The sequence below is a fragment of the Lepisosteus platostomus genome, chromosome 19, assembly GCF_059453375.1.
Source record: "Lepisosteus platostomus isolate fLepPlt1 chromosome 19, fLepPlt1.hap1, whole genome shotgun sequence".
Classification (NCBI taxonomy): domain Eukaryota; kingdom Metazoa; phylum Chordata; class Actinopteri; order Semionotiformes; family Lepisosteidae; genus Lepisosteus; species Lepisosteus platostomus.
Genome location: NC_142629.1, coordinates 13,168,501 through 13,195,283, shown reverse-complemented (window position 1 = coordinate 13,195,283; position 26,783 = coordinate 13,168,501). Strand labels below are relative to the sequence as shown.

The 26,783-nt window shown below is 46.9% G+C and overlaps 2 protein-coding genes across 2 annotated transcripts; both read left to right on the top strand.

Annotated features, from left to right (window-relative positions):
* The first annotated feature begins 915 nt into the window (after positions 1-915).
* LOC148645136 (uncharacterized) lies at positions 916-5,834 on the top strand. Its single transcript, XM_088612737.1, has 2 exons — positions 916-1,156; positions 1,294-5,834. Exons 1-2 carry the CDS (start codon positions 916-918, stop codon positions 2,523-2,525), a joined length of 1,473 nt encoding a protein of 490 aa, XP_088468863.1. The 3' UTR covers positions 2,526-5,834.
* Positions 5,835-7,433: 1,599 nt separating this feature from the next.
* On the top strand, positions 7,434-26,050 carry LOC148645135 (uncharacterized). The gene is made up of 12 exons (XM_088612735.1): positions 7,434-7,687; positions 10,091-10,996; positions 11,478-11,706; positions 11,801-11,940; positions 14,502-15,082; positions 16,034-16,310; positions 16,750-16,921; positions 17,347-17,528; positions 18,258-18,368; positions 20,355-20,510; positions 21,429-21,522; positions 23,445-26,050. The coding sequence occupies exons 2-12, from the start codon at positions 10,165-10,167 to the stop codon at positions 23,512-23,514; spliced, it is 2,844 nt and encodes a 947-aa protein (XP_088468861.1). The 5' UTR covers positions 7,434-7,687; positions 10,091-10,164; the 3' UTR covers positions 23,515-26,050.
* Positions 26,051-26,783: the final 733 nt, after the last annotated feature.

Here is a 26,783-nt window from a genome sequence, read left to right as displayed (position 1 = left end):
AACTGTGCATTAAAATGTGCAGAAATATGTTTACGTTTGTACCCTGCAGAGGTAGTGATCACTTCTTTTCAGTAAAAGATTAAGTGAAACATGCAGTTTGACCAGGGGTACCCACACTTTTGCATACAACTGTAAGACTGGTTTCTGTCAAAATCTGATTTATTATAGATGCTTTTTTGGCAGGTGGTCAATCTTAAAATGCTTTTATTTTAAGGAAAATCAAAGATGGCAAGCTGTTTTGGTTAAGGGGTGGCAAAATGGACATTAATTTCATTTAGGAATTGTCCTTTAAGGAATGTTGTCTGCAGACAGATAAAAGAAATTCTGTTTCTTTAGTCTTGAACAGAGGAGAATCTAATGAAAGTGGTTAAATCTTGAAACATATTGACAAATTCTATGCAGATCTATACTTTCAAACCATAATAAAATTAGGACCCAAAACCCTGAGTGCGTTTAGGGCATTTACAGTAGGTGAGGTTCCATTTATTGAAGTTAAAAAAGCATGTCTGTACACAAACAGTTATTGAGGAGTGGAACAAATTACCCATGTTGAGGTTGGTTCCCTGGGATTCTTCAGGAAAATGCAGGATAAGGTCCTTGGATCAATAAGGTATTAGCAAATTTCAAATGAGCAAGAGGGATTGAATACTCGCCTCTCATCTGCAGTGTTTCTTGTGGTAATCACCTCTCCTGAGGCCCCCAACAACATCAAGGCCCGTAATTGTTTACACCGTAAAACAAAACCGATTATTTTCTCTGATTGCAAATGCATCTGTCCGAAGCAGCTGTCTTTGTCTATTTCCTGCCGCACTGAAATATATGTGATATGAAATGGGTAGACTGCGTTAGAATATGCATCAGGCAGAGTTTTATATTGTTTTTCCGTTTACAGAACGGCGTGTTGGAGGTCTGGAAATGATGGATGCAGACGCAGCGAGCGATTTCAAGATGGAAGTGGTGCGGATCAAAGAGGAGGTGGTGGATGAGGAGAGTTCAGAGACGTCGTGCCGTGAAGATGCCGCCGAGGTCGCCGAGCCAGGGCGCGCCGTGGGCGACGAGGGCTTCCCGGAGATGGAGTGCGTCACGATCAAGGACGACCTGGGGGGCACCTGTCGCATTTCTGAAAGACCCTCGTCGATTCGTTCCTGCAACGCAGGTCGAGTACCAAAAGAATGAGAGAGCGCTCGTTTGATAACACACTGCTGTGTGGCTCTTTCTTGCCTGTTATTTCGTGTTATCTGGGATCCTGCTACTTAACCCTTCCCCTGCGTCTCTCTGTCTGTGTCCCTGTAGATCTGGAAACGGATCGCTGCCAGTGCCCGCAGTGTAGCCCTTCCTGCCCGGGGCAGAAGACCCTTGGAAAGCACACACTGTCCCAACACGGGGGCCGTGCCGAGGCAGAGGACGGAGCGATGGGTCTTTCTCTGAGCTTGCCTGTCGTCAGCCCGGCTCTCCCTCCGCCGTCTCCCAGCAAGCCCGGAGATGGGGAGAGCCTCCTGACGTTCCACCACTGCCCGGAATGCCAGCGGAGTTTCCCGTGCGCGGACAGCCTGGAAGGGCAGCAGGGGGGCGCGGCCAGCCGCGGGGGTCCGGCAGAGGCGGCGGGGCCCCTCCGCCACTGCGTGAGAGGCGGGAAGACTTTCAGGCACAGGGGAGAGCTGGAGGCTCACCACAGGACGCACACGGGAGGCGCGCCCCACGCCTGCTCCGTCTGCAGCAGGAGCTTCAGCCAGCTGGGCTCCCTGAAGCTCCACCAGAAGAGCCACTCGGGCGAGCCCCCCCATCACTGCGGCGGCTGCGGGAAGAGCTTCCGGCAGCTGCGGACCCTGAAGAGGCACCAGCTCCTCCACGCCGAGCCGCGGGCCCCCCACTGCGCGGACTGCGGCCGGGGGTTCGGGCAGCTGCGCGGCCCGCACGAGCACGAGCGCGCCCACGGCGGCGCGACCCTCTACATCTGCGCGGACTGCGGGAAGAGCTTCCGGCAGTCGGGCAACCTGCAGAGGCACCAGCGGATCCACACGGGCGAGACGCCTTACCACTGCGCCGACTGCAACAAGAGCTTCAGCCAGCTGGGCTCCCTCAAGCTCCACCAGCGCAGCCACACCGGCGAGACGCCCTACCACTGCAACTTCTGCGAGAAGAGCTTCAGCCAGCTGGAGAACCTCAAGAGGCACCGGCGGACGCACACGGGCGAGACGCCTTACCCTTGCACCGAGTGCGGGAAGAGTTTCAGCCAGCTGGGCAACCTCAAGGCCCATCTCCGCATCCACACCGGGGAGACCCCCTTCCAGTGCTCCGAGTGCGGGAAGAGCTTCAAGAACAAGGGCAACCTGAAGGCCCACCAGCGCATCCACACCGGGGAGACGCCCTTCCACTGCTCGGAGTGCGGGAAGAGTTTCGGCTGGCTGGCCGCCCTCAAGACCCACCAGCGCACCCACACCGGCGAGCGGCCGTACCACTGCGCCAGGTGCGGCAACAGCTTCACCTACTCCTACAAACTCCGCACACACGCCTGCCAGGTGTGAGCAGAGAGGGCCGGAATGGGGGGGCGGGGGGTGGGGGGGGTGGGTCACAGGTACTTTCTGAAACTGGCCCTGGTCTTGTACTGTATATGCTGGATGGTATGTGGACATATACCTGGGTTTTACCATCTCATTTAGGGAGATAGAACCCAGTGTTTGTGAATCAAAAGGGTGAGGTCAAAGCGAAGTATAAAAGAATGTAAAAATGTGAGAAATGACTCCACCACGTGCACTTTTCTAGTATTGCCGAAAGGAAAAAAGAAGACTACATAACTGCTGTTTCACTGGCTTCCAGAGGCCTGTGGGAGCAATAATACTCTGAGGCTTCACAGCACTGAAGGTTGGCGTGAGAGATTTGAGGCTGGATCCCAGACTGCTCTGGGGGTGACAGAAAGTGTCCCTTTTCCGATCATTTGCCCATTTCCGGGATGACAACAAGTGCCTCCTACCTGCTGTCCGGAACCTGTCTGCCAATTCCTTTTTTTCAGCTCTTCGTTTGTAAAATCCACTTCCACCTTTTTCTTCAGACTCCTGCCTTGACTTGTTGTTTCCCGAATTTCATTAGAACCCGGCTTCTCTTCTGCGAACAAGGGTCTGCTCTGCATCTTTTCAAGATGAGGGCCGTGAGATTTTCTGCCGTTTGTGTAATGTCGGTGTGAGAATTCCAGGTAGTATCTAACAACACTGCCCGGTGGCACTTATTTGAAATAACCGTTTGTCTCCTCTTTGTTTGTTTCCTTTTTAAAACCTGGTAATGAAATTGAGAAGCCACATTCCACTGAGTCAGAAGAGATTAAGGTCCACATTCCTGACCGGCCAGCCCATATGTTCGATACACTCGGTGAATTTCAAGGGGAAAAAAAAGGCTATTTTTGTGAAAGGTACAAAAATAAGATCTTGTTTTTCTCTGTCAAAACCTTGAAGCAAAGTTGAGCAAACATTAGTATTGATAAAAGAAACACAAATCTGAGCTTTGTCTTATTCAAGGAGGTCTAATCTTCAGAACATCATGTGGCTGCTCCTGCTCATTGTACAGTGTATCTTGTTGCCAGAGTTTCCTGCCGAGCTGCTGCATTGCAATTAAGCTTTCTCTTCAAGTTAAGGAGATCTTGTTACATTCTGTTGGAGGAAACATAACTATTTTATCACAGAAATTAAGCATGAACTGCAGGTGAGTGCAAAGGCCGCTTTTATTTTTACAGAACTACTGTAGACGCAACATAACTCGAATGATCCCTTTTTAAAATGACCACAGTCCTTTTTTTCTGAAGTACGGAAATTCAGATGGACATACAGTGCAGATCAGATCTCGCTTCAAATGCGAGTCCCCCCAAAATCCCGAAGACAAATCCAGCACTGCACATTCCCAGACTTTGTAGAGCAGGTTGTCTTCTTGGTCTGTTCTAGTGCCCTGTTTGTATAAGCAGTATGTGTAGCAGTGGGAGGATGTGGGATATACTGTATTGTACACACCACAGGGAGGATATTCCAGGATAGTAGATACTGTAGGTCTGATCTGTTTGGGTGGAGAACAAATTCTTAAGATTAAACGGTTGTTAAACCTTAAATGGCTCTCCATTTATTTAACATAAAATACGGTTTAGGTGTATGACTTGGCTTGTTCAGAACAAGGCAGGTGTAATGAAAATGTTCTTCACTTAAATCGCTGTTTTTGCCACAACTGTAGAATTGTATACTGGAACAAAGAAACGCAACACCTCCTCCTCCTCCACACTCTGGCCCTCCCGTCTGTGTGGAACAGGCTGAAGAGTGACTCATCCGTGAAGAGGACCTGATGTCACTGCTGACGAGTCCATCTCAGCCCCTGTCTGGCCCAAGCCAGTCGGGTGTGACGTCTAGGAGGTGTGAGCAGAGGGCCTCTGACAGGTCGCCTTGCTCTAAGGCCAGCAGCATGGAGCCTCACTGTCCTGTCACTGACGCGGGTGTTGTGTCGTGTCTGCCGGTAGTTTCAGCAGCAGTACGGGTGGCAGATCTGAAACGATCTCTCAGATGGACCAGTCTGATGTGTCGGTCCTGCTCTGGCGTGGTCACTCGAGGGCGACCGGATCTTGGACGGTCATCTGTCCTGCCGGTCCGCTGAAACCTTCTCTGCAGTCGGGACACAGTGGAGCGGCTCACTCCATAGTGTCTGGCAACGCTGGCACATGACATGTCTGCCTGCAGCATACCAGTGGCCCTCTCCCTTGCTTCTGGTGACATTCGAGGCATTATGGAATGCACAGAAAACTGACTAAGTGTGGCCTTTTTCTTGCAGTGATCTAAGCTCTGAATAAGGCCTTTTTAAAGGTGACCTGATAAGGCATTGTTCCACCTGGACCTCGTTGGGTTAAAGTGCACCTAACGAGCTGTCGTGTGATTGGCAAGCTGCAATGCCTCACTGCACAAGCTGTATTGCTGGTCAGAGGGCTCAAAACAAATTGACAACTTTTTGTGAAAGTACATAAGCCAGAACTATAGTATTCTCATTCCAGAAAATGTTGTGTTTCTTTTTTCCATCAGTATATTTATTACAAGTGCAATTTGGTGTGGATTTGTTTGTGGTAGAAGGGGATGGAGAAAGTGACTGTGGTATACTTCTCCGTTCAGTGACTGTGGTATGCATCAGAAATGGGGACCATCAGCTGACTGTGACAAGCAGGGTGACTATAGTTTTGCAATACTGTCGATTCATTTGTTTACTGAGATTTGGTCAAAGAAATGTGGAGTACAGTTCCCCTTTAATGATGTACAAACCACTTCTCAAGATATGTCAGAGCAATAGTTTGAATTGCAATAGTTAAAATACCATACAGTATATGGAAAAACACACTTCCTTAACAGTCAGTTGTAACATCTTTTCTTAACCCAAATGCAGCTAGTTTCCTGCATACTGAGTGTGTGGATTTGCAGTCCTCCTGTTTTATTCTTGCCAAGTTGAGGTTGTTTGAAGATCATATTTTTACTGAAAAGGAAAATGGAGCATTTTCAATGTTGGGAAAAACATACTAGAGCTGCAGTTTTGCTTCAGTGACTAACGTTTGAGTTTTGTTCAGTATTTTAACATACAAAACAAGGTCTGATCATGGCTGTAGTTTCTTCCTCTAAATATTGAGCTTTCTCAGTAGCTCTTCCATGTAAGGAGAATGTTTAAAGAAGTGTTCAGCCACTTTCTATTGAAGGGGAAGAATGTTCCCCAAGGAATTCACAGCAGATCTGCTTTCTGCCTCACTGCCTTTTTTCCCCCCTCTGGAAAACACTTGTTGCGCATTCCTGTATTCATACAATAATAAACAACACAGTTGTAAAACAGAAGTGGAGTCTTGATTAACTGTGACTGATCTACAGTATCACCACAAAGCCACTTGTTCTTGGGAAGGGTCACGACTAGATAGCACCTTGGAGCTCAAGCCAGGACCAGAGCAGGGCCCCACAAGGACAATATACTGTGCAACAGATAACCCATCCTGATGGGAGGAAACCTGTGCAAGAGCAAAGACACCATGCAAACTCCACACAGAAGGCACCCCAGTGCAGAATTGAACCCAGAACTCGAGCACCACCAGTCTGTTTCACACTGCACCTTCACGGCAGCTTGGATTTGATCGCCAGTTCTTATCTGACTTAAACAAATGACCCAATATGGGATAGCTACCATCAAAGATCAACCCAGGTGTGTGCCTGGTCAGTACCTGGATGGGAGACCTCCTGGGAAAAACTAAGGTTGCTGCTGGAAGGGGTGTTAGTGGGGCCAGCAGGGGGCGCTCACCCTGCAGTCTGTGTGGGTCCTAATGCCCCAGTATAGTGACGGGGACACTATACTGTAAACAGGCGCCGTCCTTCGGATGAGACGTAAAACCGAGGTCCTGACTCTCTGTGGTCATTAAAAATCCAAGGCTGTTTCTTGAAAAGAGTAGGGGTGTAACCCCGGTGTCCTGGCCAAATTTCCCATTGGCCCTTACCAATCATGGCCTCCTAATAATCCCCATCTATGAATTGGCTTCATTACTCTGCTCTCCTCCCTGTGGGGAGCGTTCTGTCGCACTATGGCTGCCGTCGCATCATCCAGGTGGAGCTGCACATTGGTGGTGGTGGTGGAGGGGAGTCCCCATTACCTGTAAAGCACTTTGAATGGAGTGTCCAGAAAAGCGCTATTTAAGTGTAAGCAATTATTATTATTATTATCATCAAAGAAAAGGTCTGAGATTGGCGTCTGGTCATTTGAAGTTTACTTTTAATCATGATACGAAGACGCTTAAGATTTTTTTAACCTACTCATGGAAAACCACAATGAAAAAGTGATCTCTGGAGCCATACATGCTGAAAGGGAGGGCTGTGTAGTTTGCAGTTCACAAGTCTTTACGTTTGAAAGTCACTCAGGGTGGATGAGAGAGGGGGCGGTGAAACCCATCTAAATGTGATAAAAATGTAGACGATTTCTGAGAAATACCGGAGAGTCCAGAACTGCATTCCTCCAACTATCCTCTGGTTTTAAGTGAGTAATTACAGTAGCTCTTTCATCCAAAGCAGTATGGTAATTGTTTTCTCGGGGAAAAACGCATATCCAGCAGTTGTAAAACTCGGGAGACGTGCTGCAGTTTTCTACGTTATTGGTTCATAAGAAACGAAAACCAAATTCCATCCATCCCTTGTCAGTTACCGCTTAGTCCAATACCGGGTCGCGATGTGCCGGTGCCAAACAGGCAGATGTCGGGAGCAAGGCAGGATACGCAATGTCGTGGTAAGACACTTAAAAAAATAAAAAAAGGTCAAGGTTCGGCCATTACAAGCGTTTCACAGCAGTTTCTCATCAAGCTTTCTACAGCCCGAACACCCGCGTTGACCTTTCAGGACGGTCGTGATTTTTCTCGGAAGAAGGCGGCGCGACTGTTCAGCATCATTCCAGTAGATGGTTGGGCCACTCGGAGCCTGCTCGCAGGAAATGCTTTTTCCATTTGCAGAAAGAGAAAAAGGAGGGGACAGCAAAAGTTGCAGTGCAGGAAAAAAAAAGTGCATTTTGAGGTTCGGGATGAGAGGAGACGCGTTTCCGGTAACTTAAAGGGGTTTGATACTGTGCAAGTGAGCTGTTTTAGCAGAGGAGATGAGCCAGGAGTAACATTGTTGCATTTAACTGTGATGTGGACAAAGACAAACGTTTGGTGCTCTAGGTAAGCTTTAAAAACGCTTTCTACACATTTCTATACGAATTTGTGCCGAATTACTGATTGAGGCTATCGTTCACGCTTGTACGTTTTAGCTCCCAGTTTAATTTTCAACACAGACAAACGCGTATAAATAAATATTAAAACAAAAATCTTTTCATACAGTAGATCTGGGTTATCATTAATATTAACGTTGCTGTTAAGAGGTAGTACTTTTGAAATTTTAAAAGCTTAAAACGATGCGTTTACTGAATAATCGTAAATGCCCCCCTGCTAACCATGACGTGGTTATATTTTGTTCACTTCTGCAGTTTCTGTACTTTTTCGTTTTGCGCAACTGGCACCTACAGTAGTTTTTGTTCTCTTCTGCGTAGTTTTGTCAGCACTATTTTTGAAGTGCACTAAGATTTAAGAATCGTGCACGGCTACCGAAGTACACGTTCAAAACGTTTACTGTGACGCACTATGGTAACGCAGTACCACAATGTTGTATTACAGTGAAATCATGGTACACACCACAGCGACCCCTGCAAGGCTGAGTAAAATCATGGTAAAACCATTAGAAAAGCCTAATTATATCATGGCAAACTACAGTATATAACGGTTCTCTCCGGGACGATATAGATGCAGTTTTGTTCTAAGACAACCGTCCAGGTGAACTTTAATACAACTGTGGTCCAGGGTGTGTAATTCAAAGGGTTTGTGCACAGCAGTCAGGGACTCGAGGTGGTTAGAGTTTAGGAGGTGAGGAACCATCAACAAACCTAAAATCAGTACCTGAGTGTTGGGCTGTGATCTTGATGGCGTAGCCTACCAGTTTGAGAAGACAAAACTTCTTTTGCATTGCAAACTGTAATACTGTGTATGACCTCAATTATAGGATATGTTCATTAATAGATTCATGTAGTGTCTGTGCATCTTGATAGGATGTTTGAATAATTCACAGGTGCCTTAATTGTCCTCTCTTAATTAGGCAGTTTAGTGCATCTGTTTTGGCAGTGTGATAAAATGCAGTTTAAAGGGAATTACATTTGATCCTGATTAGGAGACACTAATGGATATTCTCATAGATTTAGCAGAGAAATGAGTAGTTTCTGAATCAAGCTTTCTGTTGAAATGTTACATACACGGGCATTGTTCTTTTCTGTCAACAGTCATAGTTAACGTGTTTGTCACCAGACAGCCGATACGTTTGGGCAGATACAGTCTGCTCTGTGAAGTTCACGCAAACGCACGTGTCATCTCCATATCCTGGGACCTTTATAAACAGAGACCCGACTTTTCCTCAAGTTGTATGAACTGTAACCATGGCTAAAAAAACAGAAAGTGGAGAAATCGAGAGGGTGGGATTGTGAGTGTGGTTACAACTGAGAGACAGGATGAGTCAATGTTGCGGTTTTGTGGTGAATCTAGTGATTAAAATGTGATGGTAACTTATGTGGAAAGACAGGTTTGTGGGCATCGAATTGATCAAAATTGCTTAGTTAAGGTGCATTTAGTTTGCAAGTGCTTGTGAATTTTGTATCTTTTACATACAGCAAAGATTGTAACCACTAGCATTATTTTTCTAAGACTGTGTAAGCTCACGTCTAACTCTCTAACAAACTGTTATGGTGTTGATTGCTCGGCCAAGTTGATAAAGAACTCCTCGGCTTGAACAATTCTGGACTCATTTTCCACGCGCAACGTTGGAGGTGCAGCCATGAGGTGAAGTCGAGTATTTGTGTCATTACTTCCTTCCAAAACGAATGACATATTGAATGAAAGAGTTGGTTGTTCTGCCCAGCACAACTGCTGCTGCTGCTGCTGGTGATGAGACACTACGGCAGTCCAAGCCGGCCCTCCACCCTGTGTGCTTCTGCTCTTGTCATGCGGAGAGGAGCGGTCTGACTTGTGGGCCGGAGTTCGTGGCTGCACTCTGACTCAGCTCTGTTCTGGGAACTGTGCGAAGCGCAGGGAGGACGTATGCCCAGTGCTACTTCTAAGAAAGTTACTGGGTCGAAAAAGAGAGAAATGTGTCACAACGATAGCACTTGCACTTTTTGGGGGAATGCTTAGCACACCCAGATTTAACATCTGGGCATTTGAGACAAGTCAGCGTGTCATGACTTAGATTGAGAGTGAAAAGTTGGTCCACAACATATTTCATTCTGAATACATATTTCACGCACAGCTCAATGGTCTTCTGCCAATCATTTTGCCAAAGTTCAAATTTAATGTTAGTACTGACCTTATTGGTCAGAAATACTGAAGGTTGCCAGGCCTTCGGCTACAGAGGAATTGGGGCAGTGGCCCTCAAAACCGGGAGGACCGCTGCTGTAGTGGAAGAGCTCCACACCTCAGCCTTTCTTCTGCGTCTCAAGCATGTGGCGTCCCCAAGTCTGAATGATTTCTCCTCTAAACCCACAGGAAGCGGAGCTCCGTTTCGTGGGCCGAGGACTGACCCGAGCGGCACCCCCGCTGGGAGCAGAAGAGCCAGAGCGATGAATCCGCGTCCTCCCGTCCCCCGGGAGCTGTGGCGCTGCTTCCTGGGCCTCCTGGTGGCGGCGGCGGCGGTGCAGGGGGCGGCCAGCGAGAGCTGCCTCCTCATCAGCGAGGTCAACGCTGACAACCCAAGCTACGACTCCACTGAGTTTGTGGAGCTCTACCACACCAGCGGGCGCAGAACCAGCCTGGATGGCTACACCCTGGTCTTCTACAACGGGAACGGCAACCTGGCCTACAAGGTCCTGAATCTGGGCGGCAACGCCACGGACGAGCAGGGATTTTTCCTCGTGGGCTCGGCCGGCGTCAAGCCGCCGCCCGCCGTCGTCCTGCCGCCCAACACCGTGCAGAACGGGCCGGACGGCATCGCGCTGTACCACGGCGGGGCGCGCTACGCCGAGCGGATGAACGTGACCGCGGAGGGCCTGGTGGACGCGATCGTGTACAGGTCCCGGCCGGGCGGGGAGGCGGAATTCCTCGCCGAGGTCCTGACGCCCGGTTTCCCGGTCTTCCTGGAAGACGAGTCCCTGTACCCGCAGGATGAGTCCATGGAGCGCTGCTGGCTGTTCGCCACCAACTGGACCTTCCAGACGGGCCCTCCGTCCCCGGGCCTCAAGAACCCCTGCGCCACGGGACGAGCGCGGGAGGCACAGATCAGTGAACTCAGCCTGGGGGAAGGCGTCTTTCTGGAGCTGAGCGTCCCTCAGCCTCCCAGCGCCCTGGTCCTAGCGCTCCTGAACGGGACAACAGGGGCGGTGGAGTTCAGCATGGACATCAATGCCTCCAGAGCCGGGCTGCTTCTGATGTGCCCATCCAGATGCTCTCGGGAAGGTAGGCCTTGTGAATCACAACCTCCAGGTCATGGATTTTTGCCATCGGTGATGTTGAACAACTTGGATTTCATCCAGTCAGCTTTAGGTTATTTTAATTTCAATATGCCGGCCAGACGCACTTTCCACAATTCACACCCTGCTTTCCGGTCATTCTGTTCCATGCCCACAGACACCGGGCCACGCGCAAGTGTTGTTTTTGCATTGACATTGCTTGGCAGGATACGAAGGCTTTATGGTTGATTGAATCACATGTTTGCCACGTATCATGGATTTTAATATGTTCTGTAATTTGCTGCATGGTTAATTCACAGATCAAGTGAATGGAGATGAATGGACCAGGGATCATTTTAGTCATAATATGTTTTTCAATATTCCTGCAATGCTGAAAAAACAGCTGGCTCACTTTTCAGTCTGGTAGTTTCATTATGCAGGGAATGATTGCATCACTAAGATGACTGGAGTATCTTGGACGGTTGCAGATGCTGTGCTATTGCCCCCCAAAGCCGAGTCTGTGTTGAAGCAGCAGGGGTCGCTGTCGGGGGCGGTGGCGCTCTACAGCGGGATGGCCGCGGATTTCCCTCACGGGGCGCCCCTCAGCCCGAGGCAGCCGATCGACGCGTTCGTTTTCCTGGGAGAGGGAGGCGAGCAGGGTGCCAGCTTCGTCGAGACTCTCATCCCTGGCAGACAGGCCTTCCTTCTCACCAGCAGGTAGTCGGCCAACCGCGAGTGCGTGTGTCCATTACTGGTGTGAATCCACCCACCCCGCTCGTTTCTCGCCCTGACGCTCGCTCTGTTTGCTCAGGTCCCTAGGAGGGGGCGTGTCCCTGAGCCGCTGTGGCGCAGCGGTTTGGAGCAGGGACACGGAACTCTTTATTGAAGCCCCTCCCACTCCAGGGCAGGCCAATCAGTGCTCGGGGGTGGAGTCATGTCCACACAATGTAGGTGAGTGACTGTAGCCAAGAGCCCATTGCTGCAGGCTGTACCTGTTCTTGGTCAAGAAGGATTGATGTATCTATTATCAATCAGGTGAGCCTATAAAAAGCTGCCAGGAAAGGCTGTTTAATGCAGCTAATTATTAGGGGTGAAGCAGCAACTTCTATATGTAGAGCTCATATCATGCTATTGATCTTTCTTGCACAAAATAGAGACCTCGGGGCTTCATTGCAAGCACCCTGTGTGTTGAGAGCCTCCGGAAACTCTCAGGAACCACCTGATGGGGAGACTCAATGTGGGATTCAGAGAAATGAAGACAACTTGAGTGACATATGAGACCATATCACTCTTAGAAAGTTTGCCATGATGTACCCTGGTGAAAGTAAACTGAAATGTTGCGAAGCACAGTGAGATTGTGGTAAAAACACAGTAAAGGCATGGATAGGCTTTGTCATGGTATTGCCTTTATATATGGTATTTTATTATATGGTTTTTAGTATATGGTTTTTACTCCACATAGGATTTGACTGATGTTATAACTCCACTTTGCTGCGAGATGTGCTTCAGATAGTAAACGAAACGTTTTAAACTAATCTAGATGGGATATAGTGAAGATGTTTTTTTTAGAAATTAAGACATATGTAATCTTTCTAGTGACTTAAAACTAGCAATTTAAATAAATGCGTTCAGTGATGTAGAAGTGATTATTGTGCTTTATTGTTGTAACTGAAAGATGTGTAGGAACAAGTTTTGACTTAGCCTGCGCAGGCATGTCATGCCTGTGTCTGATCTATAAGTCACGGGACCTCTTGCAGAATTAAGGGTGGAGTACAGCTGGCATCAATGAAATGATGGGAAGCCTAAGGGGGTTAATGTATCAGAAGGTTGGTGCACAGCCTGTGTGCTCAGCAATTCAAAGTGTATGCAGAGATTAAAATATTAGGGCCCCCCACTGACTTTAATGATCTGGATTTTCGGAGGACAGCAAGAGCAGTTTTGAACAAAATATGTAGCTCAATTCCCACCTCATTCTCCCACCAGGATCACCTCTACCTGGGCTACTGGTAAAGGATAGAGCACACTCCTCCAGATTGCAGCAGTACTGGGAACGGGGCATTGTTCAGACCAGTTGAGACAGCCAATTATTCCCTGTTGCCACAAACAGGAGCAGGGGGTTCCTAATAGTTTGGCCGGTGCCTGTAACATGACTTGCAATGAAACTGCAGCTGGAAATTGAGACGCTTCTCCACTGCACGCCCCTGTCACCTTGCTGGAGGACGACAGTGCAGTGTTAGAATGACAGGAGACATTTCCACCCACATAAAAGCTGCTGCTGTAGCAGACTTGACCTCACTGGTGTGTAGGTAGCAGATGCGCAAAGAGGTGAGTTTCATGTTAGAAATCAGACCCCAGAAATCGGCAGCAGCCAGTCACACTGATACTCGGATTCTGGAAAAAATGTTTGATGTGTACTGTAGGTAGGATGCTCATTGGCTTCCAGCCCTTGTCCTAGCAAAACAGCGTCTGGTGGTTTTCAATTCTGCTGAGCTCTAAATCTCTCATGCTTCTTTATGGCTTAAATGATCTGCTCAGTTGTTTAGACTTTTACTTAATTTAATTCCCTAAAACACATAACTTGAAGGGTGCTATTACCATTAACTTCAGCACACAGACCTTTTTGCAGCAAATCCTCATCTTAATGGCCATTATTTCTGACTCAACAGCTTTTACTAGCGAACTAGAAGACAAGTGTTCCTCCAGGACCAGGGCTAACAAACACTGAAGTTATTCCTAATTTTTTACCCAGTGACTTCTTATTGAGGATTTTATTTGTAAGGGTGCGTGTAGCTTGCTGCTACATCCCATGTAGTTTTGGAAGGAGGTCAGTATGTGGAGTTATGCCCAGAACCTATGGTCCTCTCAGGATGTCCGAGAATGCACTATGGCCACAGTGTGTCATGTCATTGCAGTATTTTTAAAATAACTTCAGCAAATTTTGCAATAAGGGAGTGGCAACAGCTGTTATATAAAACAGCTACAGTATAAGAACCACTAGGGAAGTCCTCAAAGCCGGACGTCATTGTTTGTTGTCATTGTTTGTTTTTAATCGGAGAGTTTGGATTGTGTAAACATGAAAAAAACTAGGATCTCCGATTGGTGGCCATCAGTCAACAAAGCAAACGGTTCGAAGGCAATAAAAATGAGCATCGCAGAGAACACGCACCACCAGACATAAGCCTCTTTAGAAGGCTTAGTGAAACCCCTATCAGGAGCTATGTTTAAGGTAATCCATCATACAACTGCTAGGGAATCTAGTTATAATTGAGATTACTTCCTGGCACCTTGGATGGTAGACTGAGGTGATGGGCGTTTCTTAAATTGAAGTGAACCGTTGCAGAATGCAGTACGATATGAGAGTGCCTGATTGCAAGTCACTGGGTCCGTCTGAATCTGGCAGCTGCTCTGAGATTCGTTTCACTCCCTGATGACCTCTGAATGCTCGGGGGGGGGGGGGGTTGCTTCCCGGTTCCGTTGTGGCGCTAAACCAGCAGCCGTCTCTTTCCGCGCAGTCGTCCCGGAGAGTACAGCGGCCCCTCCGCCGCTGCCCCCCAGCCCCAGCCCCGCCGGTTACCAGGACTTCCTGCTGAGCGAGGTCAACTCGGACACCCCCGGCGCCGCCGAGGACCGGGAGTTCATCGAGATTTGGCACCCCTCCGGCCGGCGGGTCAGCCTGGATGGGATCTGGCTCCTCCTCTTCAACGGCAACGACGACAAGCCGTACCGCCAGATCAGCCTGCACGGCTACTTCACCGACGCCCGGGGGTACTTCCTCCTGGGCAGCCACCAGATGAGCCCCCGGCCCGCCATCCGGCTGCCGCCCAACACCGTGCAGAACGGCCCGGACGCCGTGGCCCTGTACCGCAGCCCCCTGGGGCCTCCCGTCCCCAAGGAGGGGGGAGCCATCCCCACTAAGGGTCTGCTGGATGCCATCGTGTACCGTGGGCTGAGGTCCGATAAGGAGGCCCAGAATCTGAGGGACGCGCTGACCCCTGGGCAGGTGCCCCTCCTGGAGGATCCGGACTTCAGCCCCGAGGATGAGTCTCTGAGTCGCTGTGGCAGCCTGCTGCCTGCAAACCTTACCGCCTTCCAGGTGAGTCTCGCGGCTCAGCCCCCTCTCTCTCTCCGTTCGGCTCCTGGCTTAGGCGTTCGGCTCCTGGCTTTTTCCATTAGGAAAGACGGAATAACCCAGTGACCCAAGCAAGGCCATCCTTTGAGGGGTGCTGTCGGGTTCCCCCAAAATGCAAGGGGAGTTAGGAGGAAAGGGAGGCCCCAAAAGTTTCATACCCCACGTGCCGGTGTGGAGTGCAAGATGAGTTGTTCGGGGTGCTCGATGATATTAGAGGTACCTGGGAAAGGAAAGTAACTCCCAATGCGTTTCATGAAACGATGCCTCTGGGTTTGAGGACTGAGGCTGGTGAACGCCTTGTCCTGCCGTCTCAATTAGGAGCCATCGAACGGCGAAGGTGCTGCCCATTCCTGGAACCAGCAGCACTGATCGCATTTGTAATGTCTCTCGGTATATGTGCTCCCCCCGTTCATATCCACTCTGTGGGTGACGGGGCCTTTTGTTGATGTGCCTCTAGCTCTGGAACACTATCCCAAAAGACATGGCCCACTCGACCATACAGGATGCTTTTCACTCTGGCCAAAAATACGGCTTTTCCTGACAGCTGCCTTTTTAGCTTTGGAATCTTCTTTTCTTTCATGACCTTCATGTTGTGTGCTGTGAAGCACTTTGAGATGATTGCTTTTAAAGCTCCCATATAAAATAAAAATGAGCTTTTATTATTTGAAAAAACAAGGGAAGGAGATGAGAGGATTCTTGGGCAACTTGGAAAAAGCTGTATCGTACAGTACAGTATGTGGGCCTTTCCCCAACGTGGAAGGTTTATGAGCTTCTCCCGAATAGTTTAGTTGTGAGTTTGGTGCAGCTCGCTCTTGCATGTCATGAAAATGGGTGCGATACTGGGGTGTTCCCAGCTGGCCTGGCCCGTGGTCTGCTCAGCGCAGTGCTGATGAGCTGCTGCTCCGTGTCTCCTAGGTGACCCCCCTCACCCCTTTGAAAAAGAACGCCTGTGGGTCTGGCACAACCCCTGAGCCCCCTCTCCAGGTCATCATCAACGAGGTATCTGCCAGCTGGACCAACGGCAGCCAACAGGAGGCCTTTGTGGAGCTGGTGACGACCCCCCACGCCAGGCTGCAGGGCCTGACTCTGCTGCTGTTTGAGCAGGGGCACAACAGCGAACCCCTGGCCGTCCCTCTGAAGGGGCTGGCCAGCTCAGACGGGCTGTATGTCCTTGGGAACACCAGCAACGCAGGTGAACTCTCGCTCGTGTACAGTATGTCTACCTGAGCACCTCCTGTTGACTCTCACATTACGTGGAAGTTTACCTACAACAAATAGTATCAGATTTATGAACCAACTGGTTTATAAAAGCTGCCATCTGCACATACAAGTGCACACAAACGATCATGCCACTGATTGCCCCCTTGAACCAGATGCAGAATTGTCCCACATGCATGCCTGGCGACATAGACAAGGTGATGATGCGTCAGAAGCCATACTTAACCTCACAGACACCCGGAGTGCAGGCTAGGGGACCAGATGCTCCACTTGTTGCCCTCGTTGGGGATAAAAATCTACCACAGATATTATGACAACCTTCACCCAAAATCTCTTGAGTCATGCAGGTAAACAGGCTGCTCGAGAGTGAACGACGGTTTTCAGGAACATAAAACCCCTTCTCTTCTCTCCAGATCAGACCCTTCCCATCAGCCCCTCTAGGGCATGGAGAGCTGTGGCGCTGTACCAAGGCTATTTCCAAATGGCCCGAGCGCGCCTAATAGACGCCGTGGTGCTCGCCGAGGACCAGGAGCTGTTGGAGAAGCTCAACACCACCAGCGGGCAGCACATGTTGTCTGTGCTCAGGTGAGTGTTGACTTGAGAGTAGAAAAGCATATGGGTAGTAAGGTTTATAAGTTCATAAGGGGGCATAGCAGTTAGAAATGCTGATAATGCTTGAAACAAGAACAGAAATCTGATTTGTAAACGGAGTGGGTACCATTGAAGCTATTGGCAACAAAGCAGGAGCTACTGGAAAGATGAATTGTTTTATTTCATGCTAGGTTTATTTCCATACAGATGTTCTTATTTGACTCCTTAATCGGCTAATTAAGTGGAGACTTATTTAAGGTTCATGTTGGTTGCAGGCTTATTGGGCATGCTCAATCAGGTTTTCTCTCTGTGGGATACCAGTCTGGCCTTGCTGAAGGAATTTCATAAGAAAGGCGAATCTGGGAATTGGAGACAATCCAGGCTAGCTCTTGCAAAACCTCCCTCTCTGTGCCTCTCAGCTCAATGAAGGAGCCCGTCTCTCTGAGCCGCTGTTCCTGCTGTGAAGCGAGAAACCCTCACGTTTGGATTGCCTCAGGCCAGACCCCAGGGCAGGTCAACCACTGTCCTTCCTCTGGCTTCTCCAGTGAGCTGGTTCTCTGTCTCGGGCCCAAGACCAACAGGCTCTGGCAGCAGGTACCAGGTAAATACAGCTGATTCAGGTGGCAATTGAAATATTTTTGGTCTTAATAAATTGCAGAAAGGAACACAAAAACAAATTGTGTTCACAAACTGTATTATTTGCATCCTTTCGTAGATCAGAATGGAGTAACTGGCAGTTGGCACAACAAGAATGTACAGCACCATGCATACTGGACAGTAATCCACCTGCCCCTTGCTGGCCAAGGCCTAGGGAACTGTGTGCATGTGAATAGATCTCAGCCTGTTTACTGGTGTGAACTGGTGTTTCCCTAGGCAGGCTATTATAGCTTGTGATGGAAGATGCTTCTTCAAAATATAGTACATAGACTAACTTTTAGCCAAGTGGCTATTTGATGTGGCTTTCATTGTAGTTGCATCTTGAATGGTTTAATTGGACTCATTGTTTGCTGAATTTGTTCTTGATCAAAATCACACCTCTGCTAACTTAATTTGCACTGTGGAGCGTCTCCCTCTTTGTCTTTACCTGTTATTCCTTTGCATGAGATTAACAGTGACTGACTTGTGTTTGAACACAAAGGACGGATCAAGCCATTTGCCCTGTTTCACATCACGTACTTAACATTAGTTGTACGATACAGAGTTTTGTCACCTTTTTGGATTTCCAGCAGTGGCATCCCCGTAATTCAGTGAGATCTCCTGAACCCGGAGTGGTACAGATGTCTTCCCCAGAGGGCCGGCCTACAATGAGCTGTTGTCTCTTTCTCTGCAGGTTGTGCTGCTCCGGGGCAGAAGAATGAGAGTCTCCGGGAAACGCAGAGTGAGATAGCCCAGTTCCTGGAGGAGTCCTGTCACTGCGGGATCTCAGGCCTGTACCTGCAGGGTGAGGACGCGTCGCTCTGCACCCAAAGGCCTAGAGCAGGGGTTCCCAGTCCTGGTACTGGTGACCCACCCACCTGCTAGTTTTCATTCCATCCCACCGTCATTAGATCATTGAACTTGCTTGATTGGAATATTTGCATTTTCTTTCTACTCACAAGTTTGGGAGTTGTTTCTCTCCATACATCAGTTAAAGCTCCGACATGTTAAAAAATCATTTAAATTAATCTTTATTACTATTACTACTAAAGGGGAGCTGTATTGCTATTTTTAGATAGAAAGAATCAGCATCGATTCATGCATTTCAAACTGCAATGAAAGTATAATTTACATAGTAACTTGTAAAACTTCCAATTTACATAACAAAACGGACTACATGTTGCTCTCGACTTTGAGACAAATCACATTGTTCACGTGGGAACATTTCTGCGGTGAACTTTCTGCTGCACGACCTGTACGCATGTGATCACATTAGTCATTACAGGGACTAGTGAGCAGGAAGGGCCACATCACATCCCATCTCGTGGGAACTCGCGCTCTGGCCCATGGTCAGACCAGGGGTTTGTGACAACATGGCGACTCACAGGACTTTCACAAAGTTCGCGATTTTGTACATTTTTGCAATACCGTCTATTTTATTAACAAGATATAATAACTGGTCTGAGAATCTGGGACTGCAGTTCCTCTTGAAGTGAATGAATTGTTTGATTGTGTAACTGAGGGCTCCTGTGTGGGTCACCAGGACCAGTATTGGGAACCACTTGTGTAGATCAGCACTCATCAATGTGTTTCCCACCTTGATGAGCTTCCCCCATTTTATTGTACCTTGCTGTGGTTCCCCCCAAAAGAATCTGCATGGAATGATGACAGGGCAGAAGACATGCAACACAATAGCTTAATCTGTGATGGGCAATGTATTCCTAAAACAGCACACACTCTTAGATCATTCAAGTCTTCAAGCTGTGCATCCTGACCTCCTAAAACAAAGGCAAGTGTCAAACCCAGGCACAAATGTTTTCAGAGCCTGGTGATGATAGTCTTTTGCTAGATGGCATTCTGTTTTTGCAGCTGCTGTGTGATGGCGGAGGTCCTGATCCGTCAGTCTTGTGCAGGAGTCATTACACACGGGCGTGTCTCGTCGGTGACATCCTGATTGGCGCTGTAAGATCTCAGAGGTGCACCAGTGGTGCTTCTGTGACTTCTGAAGGCGCGTGCAACGTCCTGGGGGGGTGTTCCAGAAGTATTTGAGCAGATCCAATGTTTGATTACGCTCATCATTGGACAGTAAGGTATCACTTTGTGAGGCACAGGGATTCTTGTAAATTTATGATCGCTTGAGGTCTTGGGTCTTCTTAAAGAAGAGGTATTGGTGAGGCCAGTAGGGGGTGGTCACCCTGCGGTCTGTGTGGGTCCTAATGCTTCAGTATAGTGACAGGGACACTGTACTGTAAAAAGGTGCCATCCTTCGGATGAGACATAAAACCGAGGTCCTGACTCTCTGTGGTCATTAAAAATCCTAGGGCATTTCTCGAAAAGAGTAGGGGTGTAATCTCGGCATCTTGGCCAAGTTTCCCATTGGCCCTAACCAATCATGGCCTCCTAATAATCTAATCCCCATGAATTACCTTCATCACTCTGTTCTCCTCCCGACTTGGAGCTGGTGTGTGGGGAGTGTACTGGTGCACTATGGCTGCTGTTGCATCATCCAGGTGGGGCTGCACATTGGTGGTGGTGGAGGGGAGTCCCCATTACCTGTAAAGCACTTTGAGTGGAGTTTAAGGAATTATTATTCTCTTTCCACAAAACAACAGCATACATTTAGGAACACTGTCAAGAAAAGACATGGGCACAAATGAGATTCTGGCAAAAAACACTCATTGTTTGTACTCTCTTTTATACCATAGTTTTAAGTCATCAGTCACAATGAATTTTATTTTGTGACACACGGAAGTGGTACAAAATCCTCATCACGTGTTTTCTTTACCAACAGAGACAAATATTTCCTGTGAAGACGGCTTGCTACATGTGAGTGGACAAATCCAAGGGCTGTCCGCAGACCAGAGAGACCTCATCCTCAAGACCACTAGCGCCCTGATGCTGAAAGACAGCTGTACTGAAGTCACCATGGAGAAGTTTCAAGCCAGAAGTAAGACGTCGCTTCGCTGGCCTCCTGAGCCTGTTTGTCAGAATTGCCCAGAGTGGTCCTCTCTAGTAATGAGAAGATAAACAGATGAGATCAGAAGGGTTGCCAACAAGTGAAGGATGTTCAGCCTCATTTACCCTGGTTGGTTTTCAGGAGCTAATTAATCCAAGGATATCATCCAGAGGTTTACTACCAACAAAACAAGATGGCTGTATAGTTTCCTCTGATTTGCAACGTATCGTAATTTATTTTTGGGTATTATTTGTACATTTTTTCCCAGTGTGGGTTGATCTGAATCGTAGTAAAGGATAACACAGATTTTCATGTGAGCTACTGGTGTTGCAGTAGGTAAACGGTGCTTCTGTGCATGCATTACAATAAATAAACTACCCAGTGGGTATTATTCACTACAATTGAATTCCTCTTTTGTAACTTACAGACATCCACTAGGTGGTACTGCAAGCTTTCACAAGAGTTGTAACGATCAATCATGCAGGGGCTTTTCTTCTTCTTTAGCCCAGTGAGAACATTATTTTTTTGAAATATACCTGTCTTTATTGAAAATTAAAAGTTCAAGCTATGTACTGAAGAGCTACTTTCATATTGGATAAGGCGATAGCTACCCTGCTATTGAAAAGATGTTGTAAAAGTGGGACGCCCAACTGACTGAGCTCGTAGCAGTGCCCTGCAGTCCAGACAGCACTGGCTCAAGTGAGTCATGTTCCTGACTCCTCCTGAGTCTGTCTGTGAGCGATGGGGTATGGTAGGATTCCCCTGATGGGGCGATCCCAGGTATTTGGGCACACCTGCAGATCTCTTGCTTGCCTTCAGAGCAGAAGGCCTGGGTTGGAAAGCCTCCCCAGGATCAGGTGGAGCAGAGAACTACAGCTCTGAGCCCTTTGTGCGCTGTTTCCTCTTCAGAGGCCGGGCTGGGCTGGGAGATTGCACTGATCATAATCGTCCTCTTGACCCTGGGGCTCGGGGCAGCCTTGGGCACCTACTGGTACAGAAAGAGGTGAGTCCAGCCAACACCATGGCAGCAGATGTCAGCTGGTTGCAGTGTTTCTTGTTTTAAAGCTGTTTCCTGCCCCATGACATGAAGAGACCTCTTGTGCACCTACAGTAACTGACCCGTTTTTTTACCTCAAGAGACGGCTTTTTGTGGCTCCTCTTGCTCCCAGTGTAACTCTCCTGCATATTCTGTGACCTAATAACTAGCATAAAGAGCTTAGGACTCATGCAAGGCCGTAGAGTACAGTATATACTGATGTTACCCCTCTGCAAGATCCCTGATGGTTTTCTATTTTCCAATGACAAGTCATTTTTTAGCAGGTCTAATAGGTTAAGCATTTAGATATTGCTGGGAGAGAGCAGTCTGATTGCTCAGAGGTGTTCCTGATCTGGGATCATGGGAACATGTTACATTAGCTTGCCTTCAAACATTTAGGTCACCAAACCCTTTCTGGTTATTCTCAAAAAAGGCAGCAAGCCCTAGATGACTACATTATCTTTATTAGGGAAAAAAAAGTACTTTTAATAGCTCTTTAAAGAAAATATACAGCCCCAGGGCAGGCTCACTCCTGCCCAAGAACAGGGTTGAGAATTTAGCAATATTTAGATCTATATGACTCATTGATACAATATCCATTCTCTTTTTTTTTACGTTTTATGCATGTGTAGAGATCTGTGTATAACGCAGGTGGAAATGATCTGATTAAAAATGTCAGAATATGTGCTCCTGAAACAGGGCGAGTCAAAAACAAAAAGGTTGTTTCCACCTCGCAAAACATTTAAAGTGATGCGTGTTGGCACTGACCGTGCTGACTGAGAAATTCCAGAGTTACGATATCGAGAGAAATTGGTTAAAAGTGAAAGCTGCCAGAGGTGCCCCAGTCCTCAGCTGTCAGCTTCCCGCTGTCTCTCCTGTCTCCTTTTCACAACCGAAACACTTTCATTTCATTTTGCAGCTTCACTGGACTCTGCCTTGTTCTGTTCTGTAGTCAGGCAATTCTTTAAAGGGCAAAACCAATGGGAATAAAAATTATACAAGAAATAAATGTGGGCACAGTATCAGTGTATGAAGACGACATGTTTTTAATACATTCAGCCTTATCGTTCATATCTATTGGTATCAAAGTACCAGCATATCAGCATTTTTCTAGCATGTATGGGTATAAAGGATCGTGCATCTTTAAAAGTGCAGTGCCTTCTGAAGTACATGCAAGTGTACAGATAGATGCAGATCAAATACCAAACTGTAGTATAAGATCACAAAATTGTAATTGTACCCAGTGCATGATTCTTTAACACCAGATGGCTCTTTACTGCCAGCTTGTGTGAAACCATCATAGGTGCCATTCCAAATGGCATTCTATTTAGAGGCTGTACTTGTGGGAGTAACGTCATAAAGTCCCATCTTTGTTAAGTAGATGTTACCAGCTCCATTAACAAACCCTCCTTTCCAAAAGCGTATGCTCTACAGCATGCAGAGAAGGATCGGTCAGCCATAATGGATATTGGTATCTCAAACAACAGCATGTTAACTCTTACTAGCACTGCTGTGTTTGCTGTTGAGATAATGTACTGTAGCGTTAGCTGGTCATGCTCAACTCTGGGATAAACGCCTAACCCTGTAATATTGTAGAGCCAGGATGAGTCAATCTGGCCCCTCCTTGTGTTGACTGGGCCTGGGCTTGCGTGTGGAGGTGTGTGAACAGCATCAGATTGGGCACTGGTAGCTGAGATCTGAACTGCACTGACATGCCGAGAAATGCCTTGTGGCACAGTGCCTAGCATTTTAAGAAAGCATTTTTTTTCTCAGAAATCGTGGACTATTCGCAGACAGAAAACAATGAAACGACAACCTTCACAGTCCTATAGAAGTTCTTGCCAGAAAAAAAGTTGTTAGTGTTCCACTGTTTGCTTTTTCCTCCACAGGCGTCCCCACAACTACTCCACCATCGAGCTGAGCGAGCAGGCAGAGGGGGAAGGGGAGTTTGATCTTTAGGTCTATCCTGGGATGTTTCCTCTCTCCCAGACACACTGGAGAAGGACAGGACACTCCTTGCGATTTCTGCTCTGAGGACAGAAAGGAAAGGAAATAGCTCTCTCCTCTCTACAACAGCGTTTCTAACGGGGTTGGACAGAACCACTTGAGATCCATGTGCACAGAAAATGGATACGTGTGTCTGTGTGGAGAGTCTCCCCCTGGACTGGCAGTATATTGTACATATTCACCTTCATGCTTTACAGTCCCATCCACACTGTTTCACCTAAACCCCTGGAGTGCAGATGGTGTGGATCTCTTGCAAAGCTTTATGAGCAGTGCAGGTAGTGAGGTGCTCTAATATTCCTTAGCATGTAGAGTAAAAATCCACTGGAGACCTGTTTGCTGAGCAGAAGCATTTATTATATTTGGTCAAGGAGAAGCACCCTCCTTGCAATTAGGAAGGTTATTCCAACAAGAAAAGTTACAGCTGACCTTTTATACACTTACTTGATAAGGAATACAAGGAGCTTAAGTCTCAAAAAGAAAGAAAAAACTTCAGTCTTAATTAATTTCTATTGGTTAAGCAAGCGTCTGCTACAATCGGAAGATGTCTGCATAACTAAGCTATATCAGTGTTTTCTTCAAGCAGGTAGTTTATAATTGGCCTTCTACACAAAATAAGTCTTTGGGATTCTTAAAACAAGCATTCTTTGTGTCTGTAGGCCCCTAGTCTTATCAGCAGCAGATAGTGAAATGTTTCAGCTGGCATTTTGCTGAAACAGAGAAAGAATTAATAACCCTTCAAGCTGTAGAAAACATTGGCAGGGACACTAAAACTGTCAGGGAAGCCCGAGACTTCAGTAGCACTAAATGACTTTGACATCCATACAAAATTGAAATCAACATCAGTTTCCAAATTCTTAAAATACAAACTTAATTTCAAATATAATTTACTCTGTTCCTCCTTGATACCTGTACTTCCTGGATGGGTACCAGGATATTGCCTACCAGGAATATCGCTTTCTGATAATGTTTGGATATACCTAATATGAAGCTTTGATGCAAATATCATATCTGTATTATTTGCATATAAATATACTGATCATCAAAAGAAATATCACTCATAACTGTCATTTCCCTGATAAATTTGTGTTTGTATCTGTATTTTTTTTTTAGCAGTTGCACTGACCTTTTCATTATACAAACCTGACACAATCATTATACCCATTTGGAACTGTCATCAACATGGTTTAACATCTTACTCTGAAAGGGCACAGGCTTGTTCTACCTGTGGCTACCACTGGAAGGAAAGCAAGCTGTACTTCCATCAACAGTTGCAACGCATGTGGAAGTGATCTTTGAAGCAGTTTTGGCGTTCAGTGACCTTTTCACTGGTCTCTGATGCCAAGATGCCACGTGTCATCCCACAGGTGTTAAACTGGGACTAAGTCACGTTCACATCTCTCCAGAATGTTGCAGGCTATTGGATGGGTTCAAAGGCCTCCTCTCGTTTGTACAGTTGTACATTCTTAAGAAAGGCATTGTTACACTAGGCTGTGCACTGTCCTGAGGAAAAGGTATTCAGATTAACAGCAAGTGAGTTCCCACTACTTGGTCAGAGCAGCACTGTGCCTTTAATCACGACAAGTGGATTGATCTTCTTTCTGGATTTTCACCAGGCAGAACATTCAGCAGGTTCACTTCATCACCTGTGCCAGATCACCTTTCTCATTTATACAGTGGTTTAACGATTCTGCAACAAGGTTCCTCAAGTCTACTATAGTCACTCATGAATGATCAGCTAATCTGAATAATGCCTAGAAATTAATCAGTGTGCAGATTAAATTTCTGCATCTTTTTAGAAAATGAATAGTCAAGTTTAGTCAAGTTAGACTGCATTGTGTATATTAAAAGTTTCTGTGTCGGTTACAAACACTGACTGCTGTGCGTGACACCAGGTGATTTCTGACGTGGCCTTGATTCATAGGCAACCATGAAAGATCAGCACTGGTTGTTTAGTCTAGGGGCTGCTGGAAGATACTGATTATGCTTATTTCTCCGTCCAATGAGCTTGAAACATATACAGTAGAAATCAAAAAGTTTTGAAAGAGCTGTTGATGAACTCGGTTTTGGTGAAGAGTTTTGAGAAGTCGGCTGCAGACTTTATCGGGGAAATAATGTTGCTGCTTTGGTCCTGGGCTGCAGAGTTGCAATTTCTTGATTTTTTTTTTTCTGCACTAGCACTGTTTACCTTTAAGCAACAGATTGCAATTTAATTTCAAGTACCGAGTCTTACTGTAGTGCTAAGCTCCTCCTTATGCTTTGACCTGCTGGCTGTTCTTTTTTTTTTTTCTTCGGAGGGGGCAGTTCTGTGTTGCAAAACGTTTTACATGCATTTGAACTAGCTGAGGAGCTGTCCTCCTCTCACTCCGACGTCAGGGGGAAAACAAAGAATGTTTTTAATTTTGATTGTGATTACCTTCTGTGTACGTTCTTGGAGAAGATTTGCAACTCTTTTTTTTTCGGCAATAAACATTGTTACAATTTGTTGTTATCTTGAGTGTATTTTTTTTATCTTGGGATGCAACCTTTTCCTTACAGGCAAGCAATTCTTTACACAACAGGCTAAGCTTTCCTTGCACAAATGCTTGTTAGTTCTCCTTATTTACTCTGAGCATTTTTTTTTCAAAATCTCCTCTTAACATACTGCATTGCAGGTAGATGCTATATAAATTAACTAAATGCTCCCACGAGACATATATCATAACTTATTCTGTGTGCACATAATGTGTTGCATTCTTGAAATTTGCTATGTACCGTCACCCTACAAATGCACAAATGATAAACTTTTTATACTGTAGCTTATGTACATGTACAGAATGGGCTGTTTGAAGAGCTGGGTGTCTGATCCTCCCATGTCTCAGCTATTTCCTTACATCTCTCCTGCTTTTGTCCAACTGCTGGCCTGGTGTCCACATCTGTCCTGGGAGAAACTTTCCACTGGAACTGGACGAGATCAGCCAGGAGTGTCAAAAGTCTTTGTCCGAGAGGTAAATCCATCCATCTTTCTCTGAGTTTTCCTTTGATCAGGTGAAGGGAAGAGTGGAGAGAAAGTGCAGTTTTATGGTTGCACCCCACACAACAAATAAAATGCCATGTTGTGACATTTCTTGGTAGGCTTTGTGGCCGTGTTGGAACAACCATGTGGGTTGTTGCGGTTGTTTGAATATGATTAAAAAAAAGACATGAATTTGTTTGTCCTATGTTATCGCTAACTTTGGCTGAAA

Excerpts from the sequence above, each read along its gene's own strand:
- LOC148645135 (XM_088612735.1), top strand. The coding sequence starts at position 10,165 with ATGAATCCGCGTCCTCCCGTCCCCCGGGAGCTGTGGCGCTGCTTCCTG. Across the intron at positions 10,997-11,477 it reads ATCCAGATGCTCTCGGGAAG|ATGCTGTGCTATTGCCCCCC; the intron begins GTAGGCCTTGTG and ends GGACGGTTGCAG. Across the intron at positions 15,083-16,033 it reads CAAACCTTACCGCCTTCCAG|GTGACCCCCCTCACCCCTTT; the intron begins GTGAGTCTCGCG and ends CGTGTCTCCTAG.
- LOC148645136 (XM_088612737.1), top strand. The coding sequence starts at position 916 with ATGATGGATGCAGACGCAGCGAGCGATTTCAAGATGGAAGTGGTGCGG. Across the intron at positions 1,157-1,293 it reads GATTCGTTCCTGCAACGCAG|ATCTGGAAACGGATCGCTGC; the intron begins GTCGAGTACCAA and ends GTGTCCCTGTAG.